We start from the raw sequence: 24,627 nt of genomic DNA, 5'->3' as shown, positions 1-24,627 counted from the left end.
TTTTACAGGATTGTATATGTGCAGGTTTCACTAGTATTTAAATAAAGTTCAACATTTGCTCTTTTTTTCTGTTGAACTTGTGCATTTAAGCACATCATCTACAGGCAGTCTACAATCTGGAGCTAAAGGGTTAAATCCTGCTCCAGAGCGTCACTGCTTTTAGTCCACAGTGATGGTGCTGAAATCAGATGGTGGATATTATGGCTGTCTTTACAGGTTAAGTTACTGCCCTCCTCTGGTGGACACGGTATTTAAAAAAAGGGACGAAAACAAAAGAGAAACACACACCGGTCTGTTCCTCACAGTGTGTCTCACGGCCTGTTTGAACGTGCACAGCCTTGTGGTCATCAGCTGTGTGGGTCCCCAGTGTCAGCACAACACATTTGTGATTATCTTTGTGGCTATGTTGTAATCTCACACTGGTATGCGTCTGTAGTACCATAGCAGGCATGCCGAGCCATAACCGACGTACTGAGGTGTAGAAGAAGATAACAAGAGACTGTTGGGAACATGAGTCCTTGAAACAGCTCAGATGTCAAGCTGTCCTATATTATGCGTGTATTTAAGGGAAGACTCTCCTATTTAATCCACATTTCCTGAGAACACACACATTGTTGTTACGACAGATCAGCTTCCGTAAATCTGTTTTATGATTTCAGTTGAGTCGCCGAAATATAAATGTAAATGTATATTATACTCATAAAGCGTGCAGTTCCATCATTTCGTCACATGGTGTCGCTGTTGGACTGTTTATAAATGGCACATGTTCCCACCAGGTCTATCATATCACCACCACGGGACGTGCGACACACTTTCTCTTTTTACTAGAGTTTAAGAAAGCAGGGGACGAAAGCATCAACGTTATTCCTTCAATCGAAGTGTTATCGCTCGTTTGTCTTCGTCCGCCATTGTGTGCAGACCTAAAAGGGGCTTTCCATTACAAAAGGAGAGTCGATAACTTTCGTTTTCACTTTGACAGACATATCAGCTCGGTCGACGTTGGAACGAGCAGCGGGTTACTGACGTTAACGTTTGTTGGGGGAAACATAACGTCGTCGGTTTACGTTGTCAGACTTAACGTATAACAAACCGACGAATACAACCCGGGCGTGTCGAAAAGGAAACGTAAGTTGAATTTAAGCGACAAGCTAAACTCGGCTAAGCTACTGTACTTACTGTACTTACTGTAGCACATTGTTGCACATTGTTGCACATTTAGACTTAACGCTAATACTGCTGAATGGTAATACTGTATGTTTTAGTGTCGCTGGTGTTTCTGTGGGTGTTGTTTCATTCGGCTTGCTGTCAAAACCGTTTCAAGGAAATCAGACGTGTAGATGAAAATGAAAGTAAAGCGGAATAACGTCTGCTGCAAGTGAAAGTAAATTCTCCCCATGCAAGACATGCAAGTGCAAATTATTATCTTTTCTTATTCGTTAGTTTTGTGTTCTACATGTTTCTGCCAACAATTCAGATCCATCTTTCCTGTTTTGCAGAAGATGAGCTCCTTCTCCCCCCTGCTCTTCGCGTGCCTGGATGTGTGTGTGGTGAACGCCATCCGCTGGGTCCAGCTCTCGCCTCTCCTCCTCCCCCATCCGTTCCTCACCCTGTGGGGAGGAGGGTTGACCAGGGCTGGCCTCCTCGCCCTCCTCGCCCTCACCTCCCCCAGAGGAGGACTGCCGTGGATGAGCAGCTTCGGGGTCCTTTGCTTCCACTTCCCGGTGTACACCACTCTTCTCTGGGCGCTGGGGATGCCCACCGAGCAGGAACTGTGGGGGTGGCACTCCTGGGAGCGGGTGGGTGAAACTAATTTCGTTGCAGTATGGATCACATTGATATTGTTTTATGTGCTCTAGATCAGGGCCCATGATGCATTGTGGCATCCGGACCATGGTGTGTGTTTATGTGCTGGAGAAAAAAAGAAGAAGTGCTGTACCCAAAAGGAGGTGGAAAACAAACATGGGTGTCACCAAACTGATGATGTGGAACTGGCAAAAGTGCTTTGCTCAAGGGCACTGAGCAGCACATAGTTGTAGTATAAATAAGTACAATTGCTGAGGTACTTACTGAGTTTATTCAGTTCATGTGTATGTATACTTCTACTACAGTATTGTACTTTTCAAAATCCACCTGCGACAGCATTCAAATATACTTTACAGTATAACGCTGACGGGGGCATTCTGCTGCATAACAAATACTTTCACTTTTGACACTTCAAGTATATTTTATTTGTTTGTTTTTGTAATAAAGTTGTTGAGCCTGGAGCAGGAACAAGACTGAAACCAAAACCAGACCAGTCTGAGGAGATCCAGAAAGCCGCCATTTCAGAAATGTTGTCTTTGCTTTTTATCCGAACATTTGTCAGAATCATTTTGAAGCATTTCATTTCATATTCTTCTGGATTTGTGTAATGAACCTGTGATCTGTCTTGCAGGTGTTACAGGGTTATGTTGTGACGGCAGTGGCGTGGCTCTACTGGAGTCGATATGTGTCGTCTCTTTTGCTCTGCGGGGGTCGATACATCTCGTCTCTGTTGACGAGGGCCCTCTCTGAGGGGCCCAAAGAGGGGCCCAAAGAGGACACCAGTGCCTCTCTGAAGAGGCTGATGGGATACATGCGGCCGTATGTCGGGCGCATTGTTTCTGTGCTGTTTCTCGTGACTCTTTCTTCTTATGGTAAGTCAGACTGAGCGGGAACTTTACTTAAGTGTTCTTATGAAACTGTTGTTTTGAAGTTACATCCTGCAGTTCTTGCTGTGTTGTTTGCAGCTTCACTCACCAAGTAGACGGTGTTGATTCAGAGTAATCCCTTTAGAATAGAGTACCGCTTATTCAAAACTTACCTCTGCTATGAGATGAGCCATTTTACAAGCACAACTCAAGGCTCAACACTTTTGGTTGCTGATACTGAAAATATGGCTGCCATTTTTCGTCACCTTCTATTCTGAGTAATTGAGATTCTATGCAGTTAAACGTCAGCTTGGTATCATAAAAACCTTTCGAATGGCGGTGTTCATCGGCCTGTCAACGGGTCTAGCAGCCTCCACCTCATTGTGCCGTTGAGCTGCCCGCTCCTGTTGCTTTGAGCTCCAGGTCTGGTGAGCTTGATGTGTCACTTATGGAGGTGTTGAAAATGCTCTGCGGTGTCACATTCTCCTCCCAAGACTTCACAGATTTACTTTGTGTGTTTCTCATTGAGGTTCATCTGGCTCTTTCGCAGTTGAATCAATTTGTGCATTTGTTTCGGATGTTACAGCTGAGCATTTTGAAGCTTGGAAAGACCACGCTTCATATTTTAGATTTGACAGTTGTGTCTCCCCAAATATGTTGTGATAGTGTGATCTTCTGACCTCAGGTGAGATGGCTATCCCGCATTACACTGGCCGTGTGGCAGACTGGATCACAAATGAAGATGCACCGGATGCATTCACAGAGGCCATCATCTTCATGACGCTGATGACTATTGCCAGGTAATGTAATATTTGTAAAAAAAAAAAAAGCGAGGCGAGGCAAGTTCATTTATTTAGCACATATCAGCAACAAGGAAATTCAAAGCACTTTACAACATCAAAAACATGGAGACAAAGTGCAGAAGAGACGCATTTTATATTTTAATTTGAATGAAATTCAAACTGTCATTTAAAAACTCAGAATAAAACTGAACTGAAAGTCAATCTAATCTCAACTCTCTTCAAACCCACCAGACTCCATTAACAGAAACAGTATAGATACGTTTTACCTTCAGTTTAGTTCCCCGTCGTAAAATGTCTCGAACGATTACTTTTACTTTGTTTGAATGCAAGACTTGACTTGTAACAGAGTATCTACACTGCGGTGTGACTACTTTTACTTCAGTAAAAGGTCTGATTACGTTCTCCCCCTCTGGTTTCAGTGCTGTGCTTGAGTTCGTAGGCGACCTCATTTACAACGTCACCATGAGCCTCGTACACACCTCGGTGCAGGGAGCCGTCTTCCAGGCCGTGCTGAAGCAGGAGATTGCTTTCTTCGATGCCACTAAGACAGGTAAATCACGGGAAAACAGTGCATATGACGGACTCAACAGGCATCTTTAAAGGAAAGAGTGCTGTGTACAGTACACTAGGTCATTGTGAATGAATCATAAACCTGCTTTTATCCTTTCACTTATAGAGCAAACATATTTTTTTTGGCAATATTCTGAGAAAATAACTTCAATATTCTAGTCAAGTAGCAAACAAAAGTAGCAAATTTACGCAAAAAAATCATAAATTTGCCAGATTATAGAGTCACAAATTTGGAAAAATAGTGGAGTGCATTTATTCTATTTTTCGTTAACGCGGTTTTGCACTTCTTTCGACAAATTTGTGGTGTTTTTTCTTGTAAATTCGCTTGTTCATATATTAATTTTGTGAATCTTGGAAAGTTCTCAGAAAGAGAATATTACACCCTTCCACTGCCTCGTCAATTATTTCATGAATCTACAATCACCCTCTTTTGCTGTCATAGTTTATACTTGACAGAACTTGCGTGGGCTGGTGAAAATCCAGAATATGCAGAATTTTAACAACATATACCTCAACTGTAAGTTCTTTGACATGGCGAATAATGCACTCCTCTTTTCTCAGGGGAACTGGTGTCCCGTGTTACCACTGATACCAACACTATGAGCGAGGCGCTGAGTGACAAACTGAGTCTTGTGATGTGGTACACGGCTCGGTTTGGCTTCCTCTTGTACTTCATGGTGATCCAGTCTTGGAAAATGACCCTGCTCACCTGCATGGGACTGCCCATCATCTGGTTCGTACCTGAGCTCACCGGAGACTTCCACAAGGTAAAGAGGAACTTCCCTAAACGTGGAGCATTTAACAGCTAAAGACAGACAGATATTTCCCTCAAGAGGTTCACACAGCTTTCACTCACCAGACGGATGGAAGCAAATGTTGCTCTGTAAATGGACAATTCAATCAATTGATGCAAGTTTAAGGAAAAATCCCCCCGAAGCGCTGGACACTGTTAAAAAACAGTTGTTGTACCTTCCACAATGTGACATCATTATGATGAAATACTTCCAGTGCAGCTATGATCATGGCCCGTGCCCATCCGTCATGTTTGTCACAAATTCATTCCGGTTTTTTTTTACATTTTGCATCCGTGTTTCAGGCCATTGCTGCAAAGGTTCAGGAGTCGCTGGCTAAGGCCAACCAGGTGGCCACAGAGACCTTCTCCTGCATGAAGACAGTGAGGAGTTTTGCCAACGAGGACGGTGAGACAGAGAGGTACCGACGGCGGCTGGAGGACACGTACGCCCTGAACAAAAAGGAATCACTAGCTTATGCAGCCTCGACCTGGGCGAACAGCGTGAGTTCAATACAGATCTGGATTATAAAGTGTGCAATGATTTCTGAGCTCATGCACGTCTGTGAGTGTGAGCCAGTTTAACCTAGAGAAAAAACAACGAATATTGAATATTATTTCATGCATTTCTTTTCATTTGTAACCCTTTGTCTCCCAGATGACCACCATGGCCCTGAAGGTGTGTATTCTGTACTATGGAGGAACCCTGGTGACCAGAGGGGACGTTAGCAGTGGAGACTTGGTGTCATTCGTCCTCTATGAGCTGCAGTTTGCCTCTGCTGTTGAGGTGAGCCACAGGCCAAGATAAATGGAATAAGCTTGAATATATATTATTATGTCCGTGCACTTGTTTCCTCTAAGGCCGGATTGCAAGGGGCTGATGATTTTGTTCAAAAAGTAATTTAGACAAATTGAAAAAAAATGACCTCATTCTACCATCTCTCCTCCAGGCTGTCATGCGTTATTACCCGGAGGTGAAGAAGGCAATTGGTGCCTCTGAGAAGATCTTTGAATATCTAGAACGCAAACCTCAAATACCCCCAGATGGCTGTTTGGCACCCGGAAATCTTGAGGGACGCATTCAATTCAAAAACGTTGCGTTTTCCTATTCTGGCACGACAAACGAAAGCAATCTTGTGCTCAAGGTACGTATGTGTTCTTATCTCCTGTGCATTTATTGTGTTCACGATTGAGATGCACAACTCTTTACCTGTTCACCCGATTCCTGCCTTCTACCAGGACGTGTCTCTGGAGATAAAGCCAGGCCAAGTCACGGCCCTTGTGGGGCTCAACAGATCAGGGAAGTCCACCTGTGTCAAGCTGCTGGAGAGGTTTTACCAGCCCCAAGCTGGGGAGATCCTACTGGATGGGAAACCACTGCAAGGCTACAAAGACCAGTACCTACATGACAAGGTGGGTTGTTTTTTTTCTATTTTGTACTTGAATATTTTAATATTCTGATTTGACTTGCAGTGAGCACAATAGTAGGAAGCTTCTAGGAGTGGGTTCACATGTTTGTGTTTTGCACACAGGCAACGCTGTGCATTTTGGCGAGAAGCACTGAATGTAAACACAACTTTAATGTTTTTTATTTTTTTATTTCAGAAGAAAACGCCACAGGGCTCCTTTAAAGCTGCATTAAGAGATTTTTTGCCACTAGGTGGCAGAACGACTAACAAACAAAGTAACAGAGAAGGTCCTCATAAGCTGCTAAGCTGTTGTCCTAAAGCAATCAAATCTCAGGTCATCATGTTAAAGAAAAAGAAGAAGTTTAAATCGCTGATCGATCAATTTGTCCCCATGAAAAACAGCACGTTATAACTTACATTTCCTAAATCGATATTACGAAACAAACAAAAACATGAAAGACTACACGGAGCTTTTTAGCCTTTTAGGACATTTCATCTGGGAGTTACTGAAAGGTTTTCAGTTATTGTACCACAAAAATTGACTAAAATTTAAGATGTGAAGAAGAGAATTCTGCAGCTGAGACCATAAAAAGAAAATGAGATTAAAGTATCTCCGAGCTGTACAATGATGATGATATAAGGAAGGTGAATCACAGTTCATTGAAAGCTCTTTAATGTTGCATTGACACTTACTAGCACTCATTGCCCGGGTGTATTCTGCTGTTGTCCTCATTGTAAAGCGTCCTCAGAGTCAGCTGTGACAGTGACGCGGCCGCTGACGTGTCCTCTTCATCCTGTTTGTTTACAGATTGCTGTGGTGAGCCAGGATTGCGTGCTGTTTGCGCGCTCTGTGCGGGAGAACATCAAGTACGGCTGCGAGGACGCCTCTGATGAGGACATGCACACGGCTGCCAGGCTGGCGAGTGCCCACGAGTTCATCATGGAGCTGTCAAGTGGCTACGACACAGGTTCGACCCACAAACCCCATCTATCAGAAGGAATCCTAAAGTGGGGTTCTTCACATGGGTGCTTGTTACTTCCTGGGGGAATAAAATGTATTTTTCATTATCTCAGCCTGGAGAATGCGATCACTCACGCGTGAGAGTGGCCCCCCTGTGTCTGTCCACGGCTAGTCTCGCATTCTGCTGCACCAAAGAGCATAATATGTCATGTGGCCAGTTACAGCTGCATGATCGAGGACCTTCTCTGGAAAAAAGAAATAGACCCGAGTCCTAAATAAACGGTTCAAGCCGTGGTTACGCTCGTGAGACGGCGCTGAGACGCACGCCTGACCAGAGCTGGTGCATGAATCTGCATCGATTAAAACGTATCTGTTGTGTTGTGAAAACCATGTCTGATACACTTGTGGTGATCTGCCCTCTACTGAGTGCACCTTTCTAGTTTTGATTATCGTACTTAGATGTTTGCACTTAGTAGTGGGAGGACTGTGTTTTTTAAGTCTCATATAAACTCAACTTTGTGTTGCTACCAGGGTATCTGCAGGTCTTGAAAACTATAGAATTTTGTTTCCAAAAAATTGTTCGACAGCATTGAAAAGTCTTTACTATAATTTACAAAATACTTCAATATCGTCACTGCCAGCTACAGTAGCAGGAAGCTCACTGGCTCAAGTTTTAGCTTAAAGACTTCAATGCATTTATCATTTTTAATTGGCTAATCCTTCCTTCTATTTTCTATTGTTGAAGAAATGTGATTCAAAAGCAAATATTGTCCCTCCTGGTTTTCCGTCATACTTTTGGCTGGTATGATTGTAAAACATACATTAAATTGCATTCTATGCGGTAATATAAAGATACTAAATAATCTGAAATTGGATTTAGTGAACCCTGCAAAAACCCGACTGACAGTAGTGAAAGGGCAGATGGATTTGATTATTGGCCTTGTGATTTTACTGAATGTAAAAAAACCTCACAAAAACAACTCACCGTTCCCCAGAAATGTCCATAAACTCAACAGTATGTCTTTCTGTCGGACAGATGCTGGGGAGAAGGGAGGCCAGGTGTCTGGAGGCCAGAAGCAGCGCATTGCCATTGCCAGAGCTTTGATCCGACGTCCTAAAATCCTGATTCTTGACAACGCCACCAGTGACTTGGACGCAGAGAATGAATATCAGGTAGGTTATTCTTCTGAGTTTCTCACATTTTGCTAATTATTTACTCCCGTATTCCACATGTGACATCAAGTCATAACTGTACTCAACAGGTCCACCAAGAATTGCTAAACCAGACCAACAACTACTCCGTGCTGCTGATATCCAACAAGATGAAGGTCGTAGAGAAGGCCGACCACATAGTTGTCCTCAGCGACGGGATTATAGAGGAGGAGGGCAGCCATGAGGAGCTGATGCAGGAAGGCGGTCTTTATGCTGATCTGGTGAAAAAATCAGAATGTGGCTTTCACCGTAAAGAAGAGGAGACGAATGACACACACTGATGCACTCTGGGTGACCGTGGCTAAGTGGAGAGCAGGGCCGTCCTTCAATCAGAGAATCGGCGGTTCGATTCCGGCTCCGCTAGTCGCATTTCGACGTGTCCATGAGCAAGACAGAAGGGTCAACATTGCCCACAATGGTCCACAACTAGAGACACAGTATTTAAGGGATAGCTTCCATGGTAGAAATGATATGACAGTTGAAACATTATCTGGTTGTATATTTTATTCATTCATATTGTCTTTGTATTATTCTCGCTGTACTTTCCCTTGTATTGATCATTCTTTACTTATTTACAACCTCATAGCAAAATAATGCTTTTCAGATCTACTCTGAGTGAATTAAAATTGATGGAGAAATATTGTTTTCATGTACTGCAAGTTGGTGATTGTTGATTTGTTTCCTCCTTTATTTGATTTTTTTTTTATTCAAAAGTTGTTGTTTTTTGTTCTTTTTTAACAATCCCAATATTACCCTTTGTTTGATTATGTTTGCACTTAAAGGGAGTTCTCCAAAGTTTGAGAGGGGAGTCTCAGTTTGGGCTTGAAACTCAAAATGTGTCATAAAACTGAATCTTGTCAGTCTCCCAGCTTTATGGGGGTACAGTAATACGTCCCTGGAGTATTCCTTTAAATACTGTGACCTGCACCAGAGGACATATACATTGTCAAAGGGTCTTTCTTGATAGCTTATCTCTGCATTACTGTCAGAACATGACAGCTACTTCTAAAGTGCATGGCTCAAACAGCTGTGGGGGTTCCTGGTGGCAGCTTGTGGGAAGTGTTGCTTTAAACACAGAATATCTCAGTTTAAAAGCCTGAAATATAATGCTCATATGTCTATCGGCATATCACATAAAGGGATGTCCAGCTAAATGATTGGCCACATATTCCATGCTAAAACAACGGTTAGTATTTTCATGATCTCCATACAAACGACGATTTACCACCAATGTAAATCTGAAGGGTTTTCTGTAGCAGAGAGGACCTGCACCAGCAACTCCAGACACTGCAGATAACACATGACATCATTCCCTGCAGACAGATTGACGTGTGTCTGTCAAAAGTAAAGCCGTAATTATGAATACTTCGAAGCCAAAATCTAAAAACTGAATAAATCCATTGTTTTCAAACATGGCAGACTACAACATGTACGGAACCAGGGAGGTGCCTGCCGTGTGTGCCTAGTTTGACAGACGTGTGGTTGCAGCCAATAGGAGCGCAGAGTCACCCCTAACGTGACCGGAAATACGCGTCACTGCCACGTCGTGGGTTTATATAGCGTCAAGCGGAAGCGGAAGGCGCCATTTCATTGCGGAGTTCTGCACAGTGGTCTTTCGGTGGAAGTGCAGCGTCAACAGTCGTGGAAAAAAAATTTGGAATTGTAATAAACACTCCGCCTTCTTCTGCCCGATGGAAGCGGCCGTCAACCTGCATCACGACAGGTAAAAAGCCCCGCAGTCATTTTGATCAATGCCCCCGATGAACGGAGGAAAAGCGTAACGTAAAAATATCACCACAAAACGTTAGCTTACGTTCGTTAACGTTAGTTGCCGTTCGCCTCACAACAACAACCGCTAGCTTGACAGCTGCAGCCCGGCTTTCCATCTGTTGGTTTCATTCATCGCTCAGACACTCTGCCAACGCTAATATCGAGGTTCACGTGACTATCTCGCAAGGTATTAACTGGTAATAACTATTACCCAGCATGCTTATTACACACAGCCTGTGCTAATGCAAATAAAGCAGCCCTAAAATGAACTGATCAGTCAGTCATTGTTGCAGTCCCGGGTGACGCTTAGCTGTTAGCTTAGCTTCAAGGCTACTGTACCAGTGATTATTAAACGTTTGTATGCATGTGGCGAAATGGCTGGGATCGACATAGCAGGCTAACAGTTTGACCTTTTTATTCTAAAGCTGCACCGTTGAATAAAGATGTCTTGTTTTTATATATAATCGCTTTCCGCCGTCGTAGCGTCTGTCATTGTGAAGCAGTGTTTACAAACAGTGAGGGCGGGGCGTCAGAACCACGCGATCACCGGATGTTAGGGTTTTAAATCCAAGGAGCCTGACTTTTCTTTAATTGTTTTAATTAAATTGTAAATATATTGCGTAGTTTCTGCTGTATGAGTATTAATATAAATGCATGTTGTGTAGAAGAAGCGTTGATTCAGTGCAGGTTGGCACAACAAAGCTGCATTCGTGTTAATGACATGTTGTATGTTATGCAATAAAGAAACACAATAAAGACTCAAGTGACTTTATATATCATTGAACATAATATATATTCATGACTCGATTTTTTCCCAATAGTGTTATGTTTTAAACATGCATTGTTGAGTTTTTAACACTGTCAAATGTTTGCCAGAGCTTATTTTTTTAATCATCATGTTTATACTTTTTTGTCATGTTTAAGCCACGTTGGTGGGCTCTGTGGCTCCTTTTTTGTTTTGTGGTAAAACAATGATTTTACCGATCAATGATGATGATGAGTTAGTACCTTTTTTGTCTGTGGTGAACTGACATGCTGCATTGGTGCACCCGAAAATATTAAGCAGAAACACCCACAACAAATAGAGATTAAAAACAACTGAGAAAAAAAAATATATATATATATATATATACACACAGCTAATTTGCAGTTACATTACTTGATACGTATTCCAAAAAGCTTAAGTCTTCAAATATATTTGTCTGTAAGTTGATACTGAAGTGTATTCACCACACACTGGCTGCTGATACTTTTCTCAATGCTAATGCTTTCAGCCGTTGTTTGTGTTGCTAGGATTCTGACTGATACACACACACAGTTAGTGAGTCAGTGGGGCAAGTGTGTGTCCTGATCTCCCAGGTGAGATTTACCTTCTTCTGGTTCCTGTGTGTTGCTTAGAAGGAGGTGAAGAAGGGATGACAGGGTTCATGGTGACATGGTGGCCTCATGGTTGTAGAGCATTCAAAATTTGACTTAACGTTAGTAATTCATGTTCTGAAATTCATTTTTTTTCATTAGTTCTTAATAGTAACTGTAGGTGTACTGGGCAGCTGTAGACCAACTCCAACTTTAGACCACAGAGCCTCAGTCAAGAGTATTGGCAGGAGTATCCCTGACAGTCATTTCTTTGTAAATAGTTGGAAATCAGAGCTCACAAGTTTCATACAGAAGAGAGCAGAGTTGAGATTTCATGCTTATTATGCCCGTTTTTTAGAGCACATGTAAGTATTTATGTATTAGTTATTCATTATGTAAGTGTTTATTTATTTGCACCATAGTTTTGTTTATATGTTTATGCATGACATTTCTTTCCAATAAATAGTTTGAAAGCAACAAAAATGTCAGACGTATCTCGGCTCTTTGCTTTGCAACGTTACTATTTTAATTATTTAATTGCTGCAAGTAAAACTTAACTCAAGTAGATATCTTCTCTCACCTTTAAAGGAATACTTCTCACCCTAATGACTATTTGTATATCAAGTACTCACCCAGTGTTACCTTCAACTAGGGCTGGGCGATATGGCCTAAAAAAAAAATCTCCGATTTTTTTACAAAAAATCCGATTCACGATTTAAATCGATTTTTTTCCCCAAAAATTTTTTGCAGATGACAGAAGCTGTTGAAAACAATTTTTTCTTTTATTTTGTGATGATTTTCCCAAGTAGGTTGATAAAAATAAAGTGCAAACAAAACCTGAACATTGTAGAAAGGTGCCTGTAGTATACAAAAAGTATTTGGTCACTCTTTTGTTTGCCTGAATCATTTAAATATAAAATTAAATTAAACATAACATTAAATGGCATTAAATAGTAGCCTTCCATTGTAAACAACTGTGCAAATGTAACTTTTTACAGTAAGCTTTTCTAACTGAATACACTGATACAAACACAGCATGAAATAAAATGTATGTGACCCTTTAACATTCACATTTTCAAAAGTGCAACATCTGATCTAACATCAACATAACATATTTTGCACAGTAAATAAGTGCATGTAAACAAAATCAAGTGCATTCACAACATAACCAACAGTATTAAACAGTAGTGCATGTTTTTTCTAAATATTTTTTGCCAGGAAGACAAGCCTGTCTACTACCTCTGGCTTCAGGCATGCACGGTGGCATGTAACAATGCCCCCCCACACACTGAAAAGCCTCTCAGAGGGGGCACTTGTAGCTGGCACAGAGAGGTATTTCTTTGCTAAAGTACTTAGCCTTGGAAAGTTAAGTTGGTGACGCTTCCACCAGTCAAGTGGATCGGTGTCTGGGTCAACCTGCTGGACCACAGGTCAGTTGTTGCGGAGTAGAATGACATCTCCTCCAGCTCCGCAGAGATCCTTTGGCGTGTACTATTGTACAGCCGAGGCAAGGCAACGTCAGAAAAATGTTTACGGCTTGGTAGCACGTACCTGGGGTCCAAAGCTTTGAGAAGGTGAATAAACCCGGCTTTTCCACGGTGTATATGGGCACCATATCTTTTGCGATATACATCGCGACTGCATCCGTGATGGCTTTCCACCGGGCACTCTTCTTCTCATGCGGAGTACAGTTGGTGAATGTCTCCAAAATGCTGGGTTGTTGTTGTGAGGTGGCGGCGGCGGCGGCCAGCAGTGAAGCTGCTGGCCGCCATTGTTTTAGTTTGTAAACAATGCGCGCGCACTCTACTACGGGAAGCCAACGGGGGGGAGGGGTGGGGGCGATTTTCTCGATTTTCAATAAAACACATCGCCTTAAAGCACAAATTCGAATTAATCGATTAAATCGATTTATCGCCCAGCCCTACCTTCAACCCTTGAAGAAAACTAAACCATAGAGGCAAGTAAGTAAGTTTACTAAGTTTACAAACTTGAGACTGTTTGTTCATAAGTTTTCTTCACGAATTCAAGGTAACACCGGGTGAGTAACTGATATACTAACGGTCATTTTGTGGATAACGTGTACCTTTTAAGCTCCCTAAGTACATCACAGGGCAGGTATTTTGGAATTCATATCCAGAATATTTTACCAACTGCATTAACATTTTCCCGGTATATCCTTATCTTTGTACACTAGAAAATATGCCTTTGATCAGCCTACGTGTCCACACAGCATCCAACGGTTTTGTTTGAGCAGCAAGTTTCCTTCTTTCTTTTCTGTGTGTTTATGAGAAAGCAAGTTAAGTTCTTCCAGCAGAAATCTCTACGTGCTAGTGACTTTAGTGATTTAGCTTTTATGTAGAGCGTTGGATTCCCCCCAAAGCTTGGTAGGAAGCAGAGAAGACCCGAGGCCCCTTCTGTTTGTATCCCTTCTGCTTCCGACCTCATCTCTTTTGTAAAGTTGTCTTTAAAAAAAATACCGAGAGCCATTTCATTTCAGGCATGGCGTTGATGTTGAATCTTATTATTTTACCCATGATTCAGGATATATTTATGAGCCAAAGTTAAAAAAAACAACCTGCTTCTTATCACCCAGCCTTATTATAAGTGAATGTTTGGGGGTTTTTTTAGCTGGTGAGGAGCCCTGCGATGGTGGTTCCCATGACTGTGCTAAAAGTAGCAGCCCGTTGATAGAGTCCTAGTTTCCTAGAGGACGGTTCGCTGACTGGGAGGCCAGAGCCAGAGTTTCACAGGTCGAGGGTTGCGTGACTGAAGCATGTACAGTCTGCGCCTTTTGACATTAGCAGATTTTCCACGAGTGCATGCGTTCATGGGAGCGGGTTGAAGTTCGGTGAATCGATGGCAAAGGTCAAACAGCAGTTAACTTAAAGTGCCGTTTCCTTTACTCTCTCATTGTCTTCCATCACAAAAATGTCAATCACTGTTATCGGTTTTAATTATGTCTCCTCCCATCCCCTCTCTGTCTCCTCCCCTCCTCTCTCTGTCTCCTCCTCTCCTCTGTCTCTGGCTCCTCCCCTCATCTGTCCCCTCCCCATCCTCTCTCCCTGGCTCCTCCTCTCTCTCTGGCTCCTCCCCATCCTCTCTCTGGTCGGGTTGTCCAGTGGCGGAATGGACCAACACAGTAGTTCGGGCAAACGCATTCGCAAGCCCTCCCTGCTCTACGAGGACTTCGAGAGCCCGTCTCTGCCGCTCACGATGCCTCAGGGTCCTCCTGTCCCACCACAGCCCGCGGTGAACGATCCCAGCCGGCCGGGCCGCATGACCAACCAGCTGCAGTTCCTCCAGAGGACCCTGATGAAGTACCTGTGGAGGCATCAGTTCTCCTGGCCTTTCCGTGAGCCGGTGGATGCCTACAGGCTCAACCTGCCGGTGAGTTACGACAGAGTTACAACACTTTCACTTTTATTTTGTCGAGTTTGATTTATGTTTCTGCAACTCATTGTGGTGCCTGTAGTTCCTCATCTCCTGTATTATTCACTATACACAAGCAATAAATCATTCTAAAGGGTGACTACCACTGCATCGGATGCAGTCAACAAATGAACTGCTGCTTCATGTGCTCTGATGAAATGAGATTAATTGATGCATGAATTGATATTACCGGTATTAATATGTCTTTATTTATCTATTTAATTGAAAAACCATTAATCACAGTAGAATGTTATAAATTTTACCTTGAAGCCTTCAAGGTGTTGAGGAGCTGCAGCGTTGATTCATGGACAATAAAATCCGAACTTCATGGACAAAGTGAAAGATACATTTACTGCTTTACAAGTTTACTTTTAATTTAATTAAATCTCTGCTCCGATCTGCTCTGAGTGCAGCCTCTGTCTCTCTCTCGTCTCTGTCTCTCTCTCTTGTCTCTGTCTCTCTCTTGGTCTCTGTCTCTCTCTCTCTCTCTCTCTCTCTCCCTCCCCCACACTCGCGACACACTGAGCTGTTCCCCCAAAAGGAGCTACGTTACTCGTACAATAATGTCATATGTAAACATGTGGATCGCACTTAAACCCGGCCTTGGCCATTTTCACACAGTTGTACTGCGAGCATCAAGTTGTTTTCTTAATCTCCTCTCATTCAGTTATGTCACGTGGAGCGTTCTTTATTGCAGCTTTTGCGTTTTTTGCATTCTCCTCCTTCACAATTTTCGTTTCTAGAAAAAATCGACACTTCTCGCTCACTTCTCCGTCTATTGTCCTGCCTTTTTTCAGGATTACCATAAAATCATCAAACAACCCATGGACATGGGGACCATCAAAAAGCGCCTGGAGAACAGCTTCTACCGCAGTGCTAGTGAGTGCATACAGGACTTCAACACAATGTTCACCAACTGCTACATCTACAACAAGGTAGGTTAAAAGGTACAAAACAGATCTTTATCCATCCTGTTTTCCCTCTCGCTGCAGCCTTATTAAGATGGCACCACTCTCTCTCACAGCAGGAATAATACAGGGTTATTTAAAGCTCAAGGCGCTCGGGACAGGTCCAGACCCAGGTCCAGACCCAGGTGTTCTCTCAGGGGTTTTCTTAACAATGTGAGAGAGGGAACATTTTTCAACCTTTTCTTGATTACCTGTGAGAAAACGGTCATCCAACACTTTGCATCTGGGATGTTTTCCTACGTAATAACACAAGAGGGAAAATGAAAATGCTGCCTTTTCAGATTTAGTGGAGATCCATTGCCAAATCATTTTTTTTACAAATCAGACAACTTCTCTGGAGATGTAAATCCAGGTGTCTTGGTCAATGGGTGTCTAAGTGGTAGATGCAGAGAATCCCCAAAACTTTGATTCTATCTTAGCATCACCGAAAGATAGTTTTCACCATAAGCTTCATCCATATGTCACTGTTTTTACATTTCATTTGTAATATATCAGAATAAATGACAAACCTGAGGACAAGTTGCGAGTATTTGTGAAGTTTTGTCGAGCAAATGTTCGGTATAAATATTGATGTTTTAACTAAAACGGTGATTAAAAAGTACATTGAAATCAAATCAAATGAATGTCAAAAGAACTGTTCTGTAATGTAAAACCTGTAATGGCATCTTTGCAGTGTGCTAATGTTCTTTGTTCTATTATTTCCTTTGCTAGCCGACGGATGACATCGTGCTGATGGCTCAGCCCTTAGAGAAGATCTTTCTCCAAAAAGTGGCCCAGATGCCCGAGGACGAAGTGGAGCTGCCTCCTCCAGCTCCCCGAAGCAAGAACGGCCGGGGAAGAGGTCGCAAGTCCAACTGTAAGTGAGAATTTAAATGAAGCCGTTTCTGTTGTTGTTTATTGTTCACTACTAGAAGAAACTTTTTGTTAAGACTTCCACGCTCACACACAGCTCAGCGGTTATACTAAAGCCGTGCAGAAAGCCGTGCATGTCTCCAGTGATTTTAGACAGAACTTGTTGCCACCTGTCATTCTGTAGCTGAATTCTATCACTGATGTTGAATATTCATGTCTCACCAGCGAGGGCTCAGCAGGTGCCGGCAGTGTCCCAGTCGGCCTACTCCCCGTCTTCCTCGGACACGGGGGAGTCCATGCTGGCCAACTCTCCCCAGACCGTGGTGACCAAAAGCCTGCCACCGGCCACCATCATGGGCCTGCCTCCTACACAGCCCACAACCAAGGTAGATGGAACAATCTAGTGCTGCACTGAATAGAATGAAGCTTCATTCATAACGTTGGCATTCGAATGCTGCTCAGCCTTTTTTTTTTTCTTTTTTTTTTTTTTCTGCATTTCCATTCATTCAGTTGCAGTAAAGATCAGTCTGCACTGTTGTTATCAGCATGACATTATTTTTATAATTATATTCCAGTGGTGAGCTTACTAGAAAAGGTTCAGGCGGGCGGGTGACGAAGCAGCATTCCAAGTTATTTATTGATAACTTAGGAAAACATGGCCGCCTCTCCTCTTCACCTCTCTCTCTTTCTCTCTCAAACACACAGCGACTGCCACCGCGCTCAGTCCTCTAGTTGTTATTATGTTGGCAAAACTGATGGATTATATTCTTTAAATAAAGTTGATTAAAAAAATAAAAAAAGAGTATTTTTTTTTTGTTGAATCATTTTGTTTAAATTGAAGATTTTGTTTCAGGATTTTTTTTTAATGGTGATGACGTCATCAATTATGACGATAGATATTCGTAAACCTCAATAGAAGCTTTGAATGTAAAAACAACAACATTCGGTACAGCCCTACAACAAAAGAATGTCTGGTCGTCTATACATGTGTAATAAAAGTCAAACAAGACCAGTAAGTGAGGATTTACTACATTCAATTAATATTCTCTACAAAAACACAAATGTCTGGAAACATTTAGGCCATCTTGAAAGGCAGAAGCAATACAGATTTGAGTGCCTATTGTGAAAAAAATTGCAAAATATTTTCGCGTATTCAGCATTTTTGTTGGAGGAAAAAATGTGTTGAATTACAAGTATGAAAGGGATTGGAATAAAGCCACAATACTGAGTATATTGTGACTTCCAACCTCCTTTATTTGTAGAAAAAAGGTGTAAAACGTAAGGCAGACACCACCACCCCCTCCACCATGGGCTTGACTGTGGGCATGTCGGGACCAACGCACATGGTGGGCTTGGGGAAAGGAGGCCACGGGGGCCAGGTCCACGACACCTCCATGCACACCATCTCCTCCATGGGGGGCATGGGCCTGGAGACCCCACCTGGGATGGGCCTGGTCAGGAGCCCCGGAGGTCCCGTCCTGCTCCAGCCGATGATGGCAGGCGGTGGACGCAGGGTGGGCAGCGGGCGTCCCATCAAACCCCCCAAGAAGGACTTGCCTGACTCCGTGCAGGCTCAGCCCTCTAAGAAGAGCAAGCTCAGCCCTCAGCTGAGGTACTGCAGCGGGCTGCTGAAGGACATTTTGTCGAAGAAGCACGCTGCGTACGCCTGGCCTTTCTACACACCTGTGGACGCAGCTGCACTGGGACTCCACGACTATCATGACATCATTAAGTGTCCCATGGACCTCAGCGACATCAAGGTGACTCCTCATATGCCTTTAACTTGTGGAAAGACTAATGGCCCATTGTTATAGCTCCTATTGTGTTGCTGATTACACAGTAAAGTGATTTCAGATCTCTTAATGTCCTTATTTTAAATCTAACGCACTGTGATGATGAACACACAGACATTGGGGCTGAAAATATGCAGTGTAGTGCAAATTATTAAGAAATACAAACGCTGATAAAACCTCCCGACGGTGCGGTTGAAGCTCTAAAGTTGTCCTCTCCTGTCTTCATCAGAGGAAGATGGACTGTCGTGAGTACAGGGAGGCTCAACAGTTTGCCAGCGACGTCAGACTCATGTTCTCCAACTGCTACAAGTACAACCCACCGGACCACGATGTCGTGGGCATGGCCCGGAAGCTGCAGGTGAGCCCAGCTGTCCAACCCTGCTGTTGGGATCATCGGACCGAAGCCGACTGTGAGGAAACTCTGTCCCGTGACTGTTCATTTCTCTCTGATTTGGCCTGTCCCCAGGATGTGTTCGAGTTCCGTTTTGCCAAGATGCCAGACGAACCACGTATGGATCACACAGCCATGTCGCTGAGTGGCCACCCAACGTCCTCGTCGTCCTCCTCTTCCTCCTCGTCGTCCTCCTCTTCCTCCACCTCCGAGAGCGAGCCCAGCAGTGAGAGCGAGGAGAGCGAGAGCAGCCCCAACTCAGACAGCGAGGAAGAGCGGGCGCACCGCTTGGCTGAGTTACAGGACCAGGTGTGCACACAAGTAAGTCCCGCGGTACTTTTTATTCATCCAGGTCTCCAAAAAAAGGGGGTTTTCACAACGAGCGTCAATTCATTCATTATTTTTTTCTCCAAACAGCTCAAAGCCATGCACGAGCAGCTGGCTGCCCTCTCCCAAGGCCCCATCATCAAGGCCAAGAAGAAGAAAGAGAAGAAGGACAAGAAGGAGAAGGAGAAGAAGAAAAAGAAGAAGCTGGAGAAGCGCAGTCGAGCTGTCAGAAGCAAAGCGGACTCTGAGGAATGGAAGATGCCCGGCAAGATCCTGAAAACAAAGTCTGCCAGAGCAGGCGGCTCCCAGCCCAAGAAGAGCCAGGGGAAGAAGAGTAACAAGAATAGCAAGTTAGTAGTCAGCAGATTAGCATCAAACTGTTCCTCCTCTTCACATCAAGAGTTTTTAAAGCTTGTAAATGTAAAGGAACACACAAACATTATCGTTTGTCTTTAATAGGAATATGTCAAGCAGCTGCCAATGATTCTGTCCTGACTGTCTCACTTCCTCTTGATTCTGCAGGACCACGAAGAAGCCGTTCTACCCTCCTCCTCCTCCGCCCACCTCCATGCTGCCGCACTACGACTCTGAGGAAGAGGAGGAGATCGTGCCCATGTCCTACGACGAGAAGCGCCAGCTGAGCCTCGACATCAACAAGCTGCCGGGGGAGAAGCTGGGTCGCGTGGTCCACATCATCCAGTCCAGGGAGCCGTCACTGAGGGACACCAACCCGGAGGAGATCGAGATCGACTTTGAGACGCTGAAGCCGTCGACACTGAAGGAGCTGGAGCGCTACGTCATGACCTGTCTGAGGAAGAAGCCCCGTAAGCCGTACGGCGAACAAGGTAAATGACACGATCAAGGGAAGACATTCACTTGAGTGTAGACTTCAGGAGGATGCTGTGTATTTATGACTGACAATCTCAGTCGAATTGTCGCAGTGACTGGAAATTATGGTCGTGATGTAAAGGATCGTTCATAAATAACAACATTGCTGTTTCATAATTAAAGAATAGGCCTGCATTCATTAATCAGAGCACTCGATATATTTTTAATTTATGAACCCTTCTCTAAAAATCAGCTGGGGCGGGGGGGGCGCAAAACAGCTGTTTGTGTTGCTGTCACAGCTGTTGACTGTCCCTCCTCTTCCCTGTGGTTTCCCTTCTTCTGTGGACTGCAACAATGTGGAGAATGGAATTAGGACGGAAAGTTCCATTTACAACCGCGAAAAGCGAACAGGATGAGAAACCGCGTCTCTCTCTCATCAGTACTACGGACAGCGCCGCGACTCCAAACACAAACAAGCAAACAGCGCTGTGCATTATTCTGAAGCGGGATTTGTTGAATTAGCTTTGAATTAGATTTGTTAAAACAACCTGCTTCTGAGTAAATGTACACTGGGAGTAATAATACTACGGCATGCAACGTTGTTTTCTCAGCCAGTTAATGCACCTGACTTTGTTTCCTCTGTCAGTGACACACAGAAGGGAGGGGAGGCTCGTTTTCCTCCTGAGTAAACGCTGCTGGATAAGCTCCTTAAGGCCGATACAGTGATGTGGAAAGTTGATTATGCATCTGCTGAGTTGGTGTGTAGAGTATGGCAGCACAGTGCTTGGTTGGGTCACATCATGAGGCTAAATTAGCTACGCCAACCCGGTGTTCTGCAAGGTTTCCTAAATCCAACTAGCAACCGCACGACCGTGTGGACCTCAGGTCTTTAAAGAACGCTGTCGTCTTTTCAGCCGCAGGAGGAAAGAAAGGCGGCGTTGTGAAGTCGAAAGAGGAGCTGACTCTGGAGAAGAGGAGGGAGCTGGAGAAGAGGCTGCAAGATGTCAGTGGGCAACTCAATTCTGTCAAGAAACCTGCGAAACCTAAAGGTGAGCCTTGCATCCTTATTCTCCTCGTGCACACCACACGCACCTTCAATGTTGCTATTTAGATGTCATTTATTTTAAGATTATTGTTGTCTTATTATTATAAGACAACAGTAAGTTTTTCACATTTTATTTCTACAATCATGGCTAGAAGTAAGGATTGCAAAAAAAGTGGTGCCATAAATTATATATAAAAGGGTTATTTGACTTTCTTTGATAATTTATTTTACAAAAATTATAAAAAATGTAATCTATATATAAAAAATGTTGCCAAGTGCCCACAAGTGTTACCAATACAGAAACAAATAGGGACTCCTCATGCTACACACATCTACGTACAGCCTCTCTTGTCCTGTCGTCACTTGGAAGTTTCACTCATTCTTCACGTGATGTCACGTGATGCGAAATATTAAATGAAACATGAAGAATGACGTGATTTTGATGAAACATCACTATTTTAAGATTTGGTGTCTTTTCCTGATAGACGGGTTCTTCACACATGATTAGTTCAAAGACCGTTGGGAATGTGAAAATCCGACTATAAGTTCTTTTCATGCAGTTTCTGGTCAAATGTGTAATGTCGGCCATTTAAAGAAAACATGCCGGTGATGAGAGGGTGAACAGGTCTCTACCTGGTGTGTGCGTATTCATTTACTCTTATTCATTGTTGTGTCCTCAGTGGAGAAGCCCAGCGCTGCGGAGACTCACGCCCAGCCAGCGCGCCTCAGCGGCAGCAGCTCCAGCTCCGACTCATCTTCCTCCTCCTCCTCCTCCTCGTCCTCAGACACCAGCGATTCAGACTCTGGTTGAGATCCTCGGCACAGGCTGAGAGAGAGAGAACACACTAATAACTCAGGGACTTGGGCTGGCCCCGGACACAACACACCCTGAAACAGTTGTGGGCTGAGATATTAGACACCGTGGCGAAAAAACACTCCGAGTGGACTCGTAAAAAGTTTTGAATGTGGAGCTGAGGGACGAGAAACGACATCTCTGTGGATAATCGTAGAAAACAAACACTAAATGCCTTGGTTTCCCCCTCCTCCTCTTTTGTAAATACTTGTACAAATTTATGTTTCTTTTATAAAGAAGAATTTTATGGTGATCCCCCAAAGAGGGAAGCGGAGTAATTTAAAAAAAAAAAAGAAAAGAAAAAAAAGGGATGTGGGAAGACTCCAGATGTGATTTGGCTGGCCTCACGCTGTGTCCTCTGTGGTGAGAGAATGGAAGAGTGTTTATTTATCTGTGTTCTTCACCAACATTTCCTCGGATGTTACTGGAGTTTGAACCAGCAACCTTTGTGGTCACAAAGCCTTGCTTTTCTATCATCTGGCCTCCGGGCCACGCTTCTCTTTTAGATCCGCCCCTAGACTCTGCCTTAATCCTCCAGATTGTTGATAACGGTGAGATTATTTGGAACAACAATAAAAAAAATTAAAAAAAAGCTTGTAATATTCCTATTGAGCAGTTTAGCAAAGCAAACCTCTGGTATCTGCCACTTTTCAGGGGGAAACTTGAGCTCTGGATCATTCCTCCTTTATGTTTACACACGTTCTTGCAGTTGAATCTGTCTGAGCGTCACGCGGCCTGTTTTTACAGCATGTAGCTCGTGTCGTTTGAAAACAAAGTGGGTTGATAGTACAGTATAGAAATGGCTTTACGTACTGTAATTACAAAGTCTGCAACAAAGTAACATAATCATTCAGTTTGTAATGATTTTGATGGCTGCGCTGACTTTAAAAGAGCAGCCGGTGTTCTAAATGTGACACTATTTGTCTTCAGTATTTAAAAAAAAAAAAAAAAAAAAAATCAGCTCTTTGCTGTTCATCTTGGATATTGTTCTCAACATTTCTCTTCGTTACGTCCGACTGAAACTGAAGTGTGCGTTTATTTGATCAGAGCTGAACACTGCTGGGCGTGAGTGTTATCGGACTGCTGTGCGGGTTTCTTAGCTTCTACATTGATCTCCTGAACATGTGACGTGTTGCATCTGCAGCACTTAGAAACTCAGCGGCGGTTTCTTAAAGAAAGCGGCTCTGCACTTACTGGAGCACATGGCGTTGACTGAATAACGCCACAAGTGTCCCCCATAAAGAGAGGACCAAGTCCTCGCAGCCCCCATGCATAGTTGAAGCTATTGTTGAATGTTCAGTGAAAGAATATATGCTTATATATACTTCAGCTGTATTTGCTGGTGCACAAACTATTGTATTTCTGCTGTCTTTCCTTTACTTTCCTTTTTTTTTACATGCTGTTACTTCTCATTCCAGTTCACTGTCTTAGTAGTTTCCTGAGGAGCGGCTCTCCGAAGCATAACTTTCATTTGACAAGTGTGTTTATTAAAATATTCTCTTCTGTACAAACGGTTTGACTTTTGTCCGGCTGTCTGGGATCAGCGGGAGGGTGACTCTTTATATTTCCCTCAATGTGAAGATAATCTGTTCTAACTGTTGGTCGGACAAACTAAGAAACAACTTTAAAAAAAAAGAATTCCTGATAAAAGACAACTTGACACTAGAAGTTGGGAAAACAAATGAATTTATTTTATTTTGTAACACCACTGCTATACAAATACGTATTCTATAGCGGTATACTGAAGTATGATGTGATATACAATTACAGAGCTTTAAAAACATGATAAACTTGAATGCATCATGTTAAAAAGATGTGCCCAACTTGTTCTATTTCCTCCAGACAGGTGCACAGAGTGTGACTCTGATTGTCCTCCACTAGGTGGCAGCAGTTCCTCACGTCATAAACCCGTGGACATGCCTCCAGTGTTGTCAAGGTGGAGACATTGTTGTGACTGAGTAACAAGCACTGATCGGTATGTGACAGGAAGTCATCTCAGCCTGTGAATCCGACCGTGTGACTCTAATGTTTGGGAGGGAACGAGCAGAGAAACCTGCTCACTTTGCTGTTTGGATGAACTGAAATGCGACATGGCGATGGATCTGATCCCAGTGCTGCTGCTTATTTGTCTTCCACAATACTGCCAAGGTAAGTTTATGTAAAAGACATTTGGTTTTTAAATATAAAGGAAAGTAAGTTCGTTCTACACTGAGGATGCCGTATGTTATGAGAACGCTTCGGTCATTCGAGAAGTACCATTTCATTTGGATCAGCCGTGTAAGAACCAGTTTATGAAACACCCTTTTGTCTGCCTTTACATTATAGAATCTCTATTTTCTTCCATAAAACAACTTTATTCCACAATAGAAATCATCAGGGTTGGTCACATGCCAGCTGATGGAGACAGAAACATCCAAAATGTTGGCAGCAGCTTGGAGGATGTCCGCTGTTAATTCTCCATAGACACCAGCTTTGCTCACAAAAACAATTTGACACCATCATATATCACATCGTATGTTTTCAATCTTTCCTCACAAAGTGCAGGTAAACACCCGCTTCGCTTTCTCACCTTCTGCCAGAGGAACGTGACGAGTGACGAAC

The 24,627-nt window shown here is 43.3% G+C and overlaps 2 protein-coding genes across 5 annotated transcripts; both read left to right on the top strand.

Annotated features, from left to right (window-relative positions):
* Positions 1-958: 958 nt before the first annotated feature.
* tap1 (transporter 1, ATP-binding cassette, sub-family B (MDR/TAP)) lies at positions 959-9,143 on the top strand. Of its 2 annotated transcripts, none has more exons than XM_079275337.1 (13): positions 959-1,125; positions 1,497-1,796; positions 2,435-2,675; positions 3,355-3,469; positions 3,892-4,022; positions 4,604-4,809; positions 5,139-5,336; positions 5,491-5,619; positions 5,783-5,977; positions 6,072-6,245; positions 7,050-7,209; positions 8,239-8,375; positions 8,465-9,143. In XM_079275337.1, exons 2-13 carry the CDS (start codon positions 1,500-1,502, stop codon positions 8,693-8,695), a joined length of 2,214 nt encoding a protein of 737 aa, XP_079131463.1. In that variant the 5' UTR covers positions 959-1,125; positions 1,497-1,499; the 3' UTR covers positions 8,696-9,143. The 2 variants fall into 2 exon arrangements, with proteins under 2 accessions (XP_079131463.1, XP_079131464.1); XM_079275338.1 differs by lacking the exon at positions 959-1,125 and adding an exon at positions 1,263-1,381.
* An 870-nt stretch (positions 9,144-10,013) lies between these two features.
* On the top strand, positions 10,014-23,468 carry brd2b (bromodomain containing 2b). Of its 3 annotated transcripts, XM_079275331.1 has the most exons (12): positions 10,014-10,137; positions 14,660-14,927; positions 15,767-15,904; positions 16,649-16,793; positions 17,015-17,175; positions 18,052-18,549; positions 18,812-18,940; positions 19,049-19,294; positions 19,391-19,650; positions 19,823-20,145; positions 21,043-21,177; positions 21,854-23,468. In XM_079275331.1, exons 1-12 carry the CDS (start codon positions 10,106-10,108, stop codon positions 21,982-21,984), a joined length of 2,466 nt encoding a protein of 821 aa, XP_079131457.1. In that variant the 5' UTR covers positions 10,014-10,105; the 3' UTR covers positions 21,985-23,468. The 3 variants fall into 3 exon arrangements, with proteins under 3 accessions (XP_079131457.1, XP_079131456.1, XP_079131458.1); XM_079275330.1 differs by having other exon boundaries at positions 18,812-19,294; XM_079275332.1 differs by lacking the exons at positions 10,014-10,137; positions 14,660-14,927 and having other exon boundaries at positions 15,802-15,916; positions 18,812-19,294.
* The last annotated feature ends 1,159 nt before the right edge of the window (positions 23,469-24,627 follow it).

This window comes from Melanostigma gelatinosum, assembly GCF_949748355.1.
Source record: "Melanostigma gelatinosum genome assembly, chromosome: 9".
NCBI classification, from domain to species: domain Eukaryota; kingdom Metazoa; phylum Chordata; class Actinopteri; order Perciformes; family Zoarcidae; genus Melanostigma; species Melanostigma gelatinosum.
The sequence above is the reverse complement of the archived record's forward strand: the minus strand, read 5'-3'. Positions and strand labels throughout refer to the sequence as shown.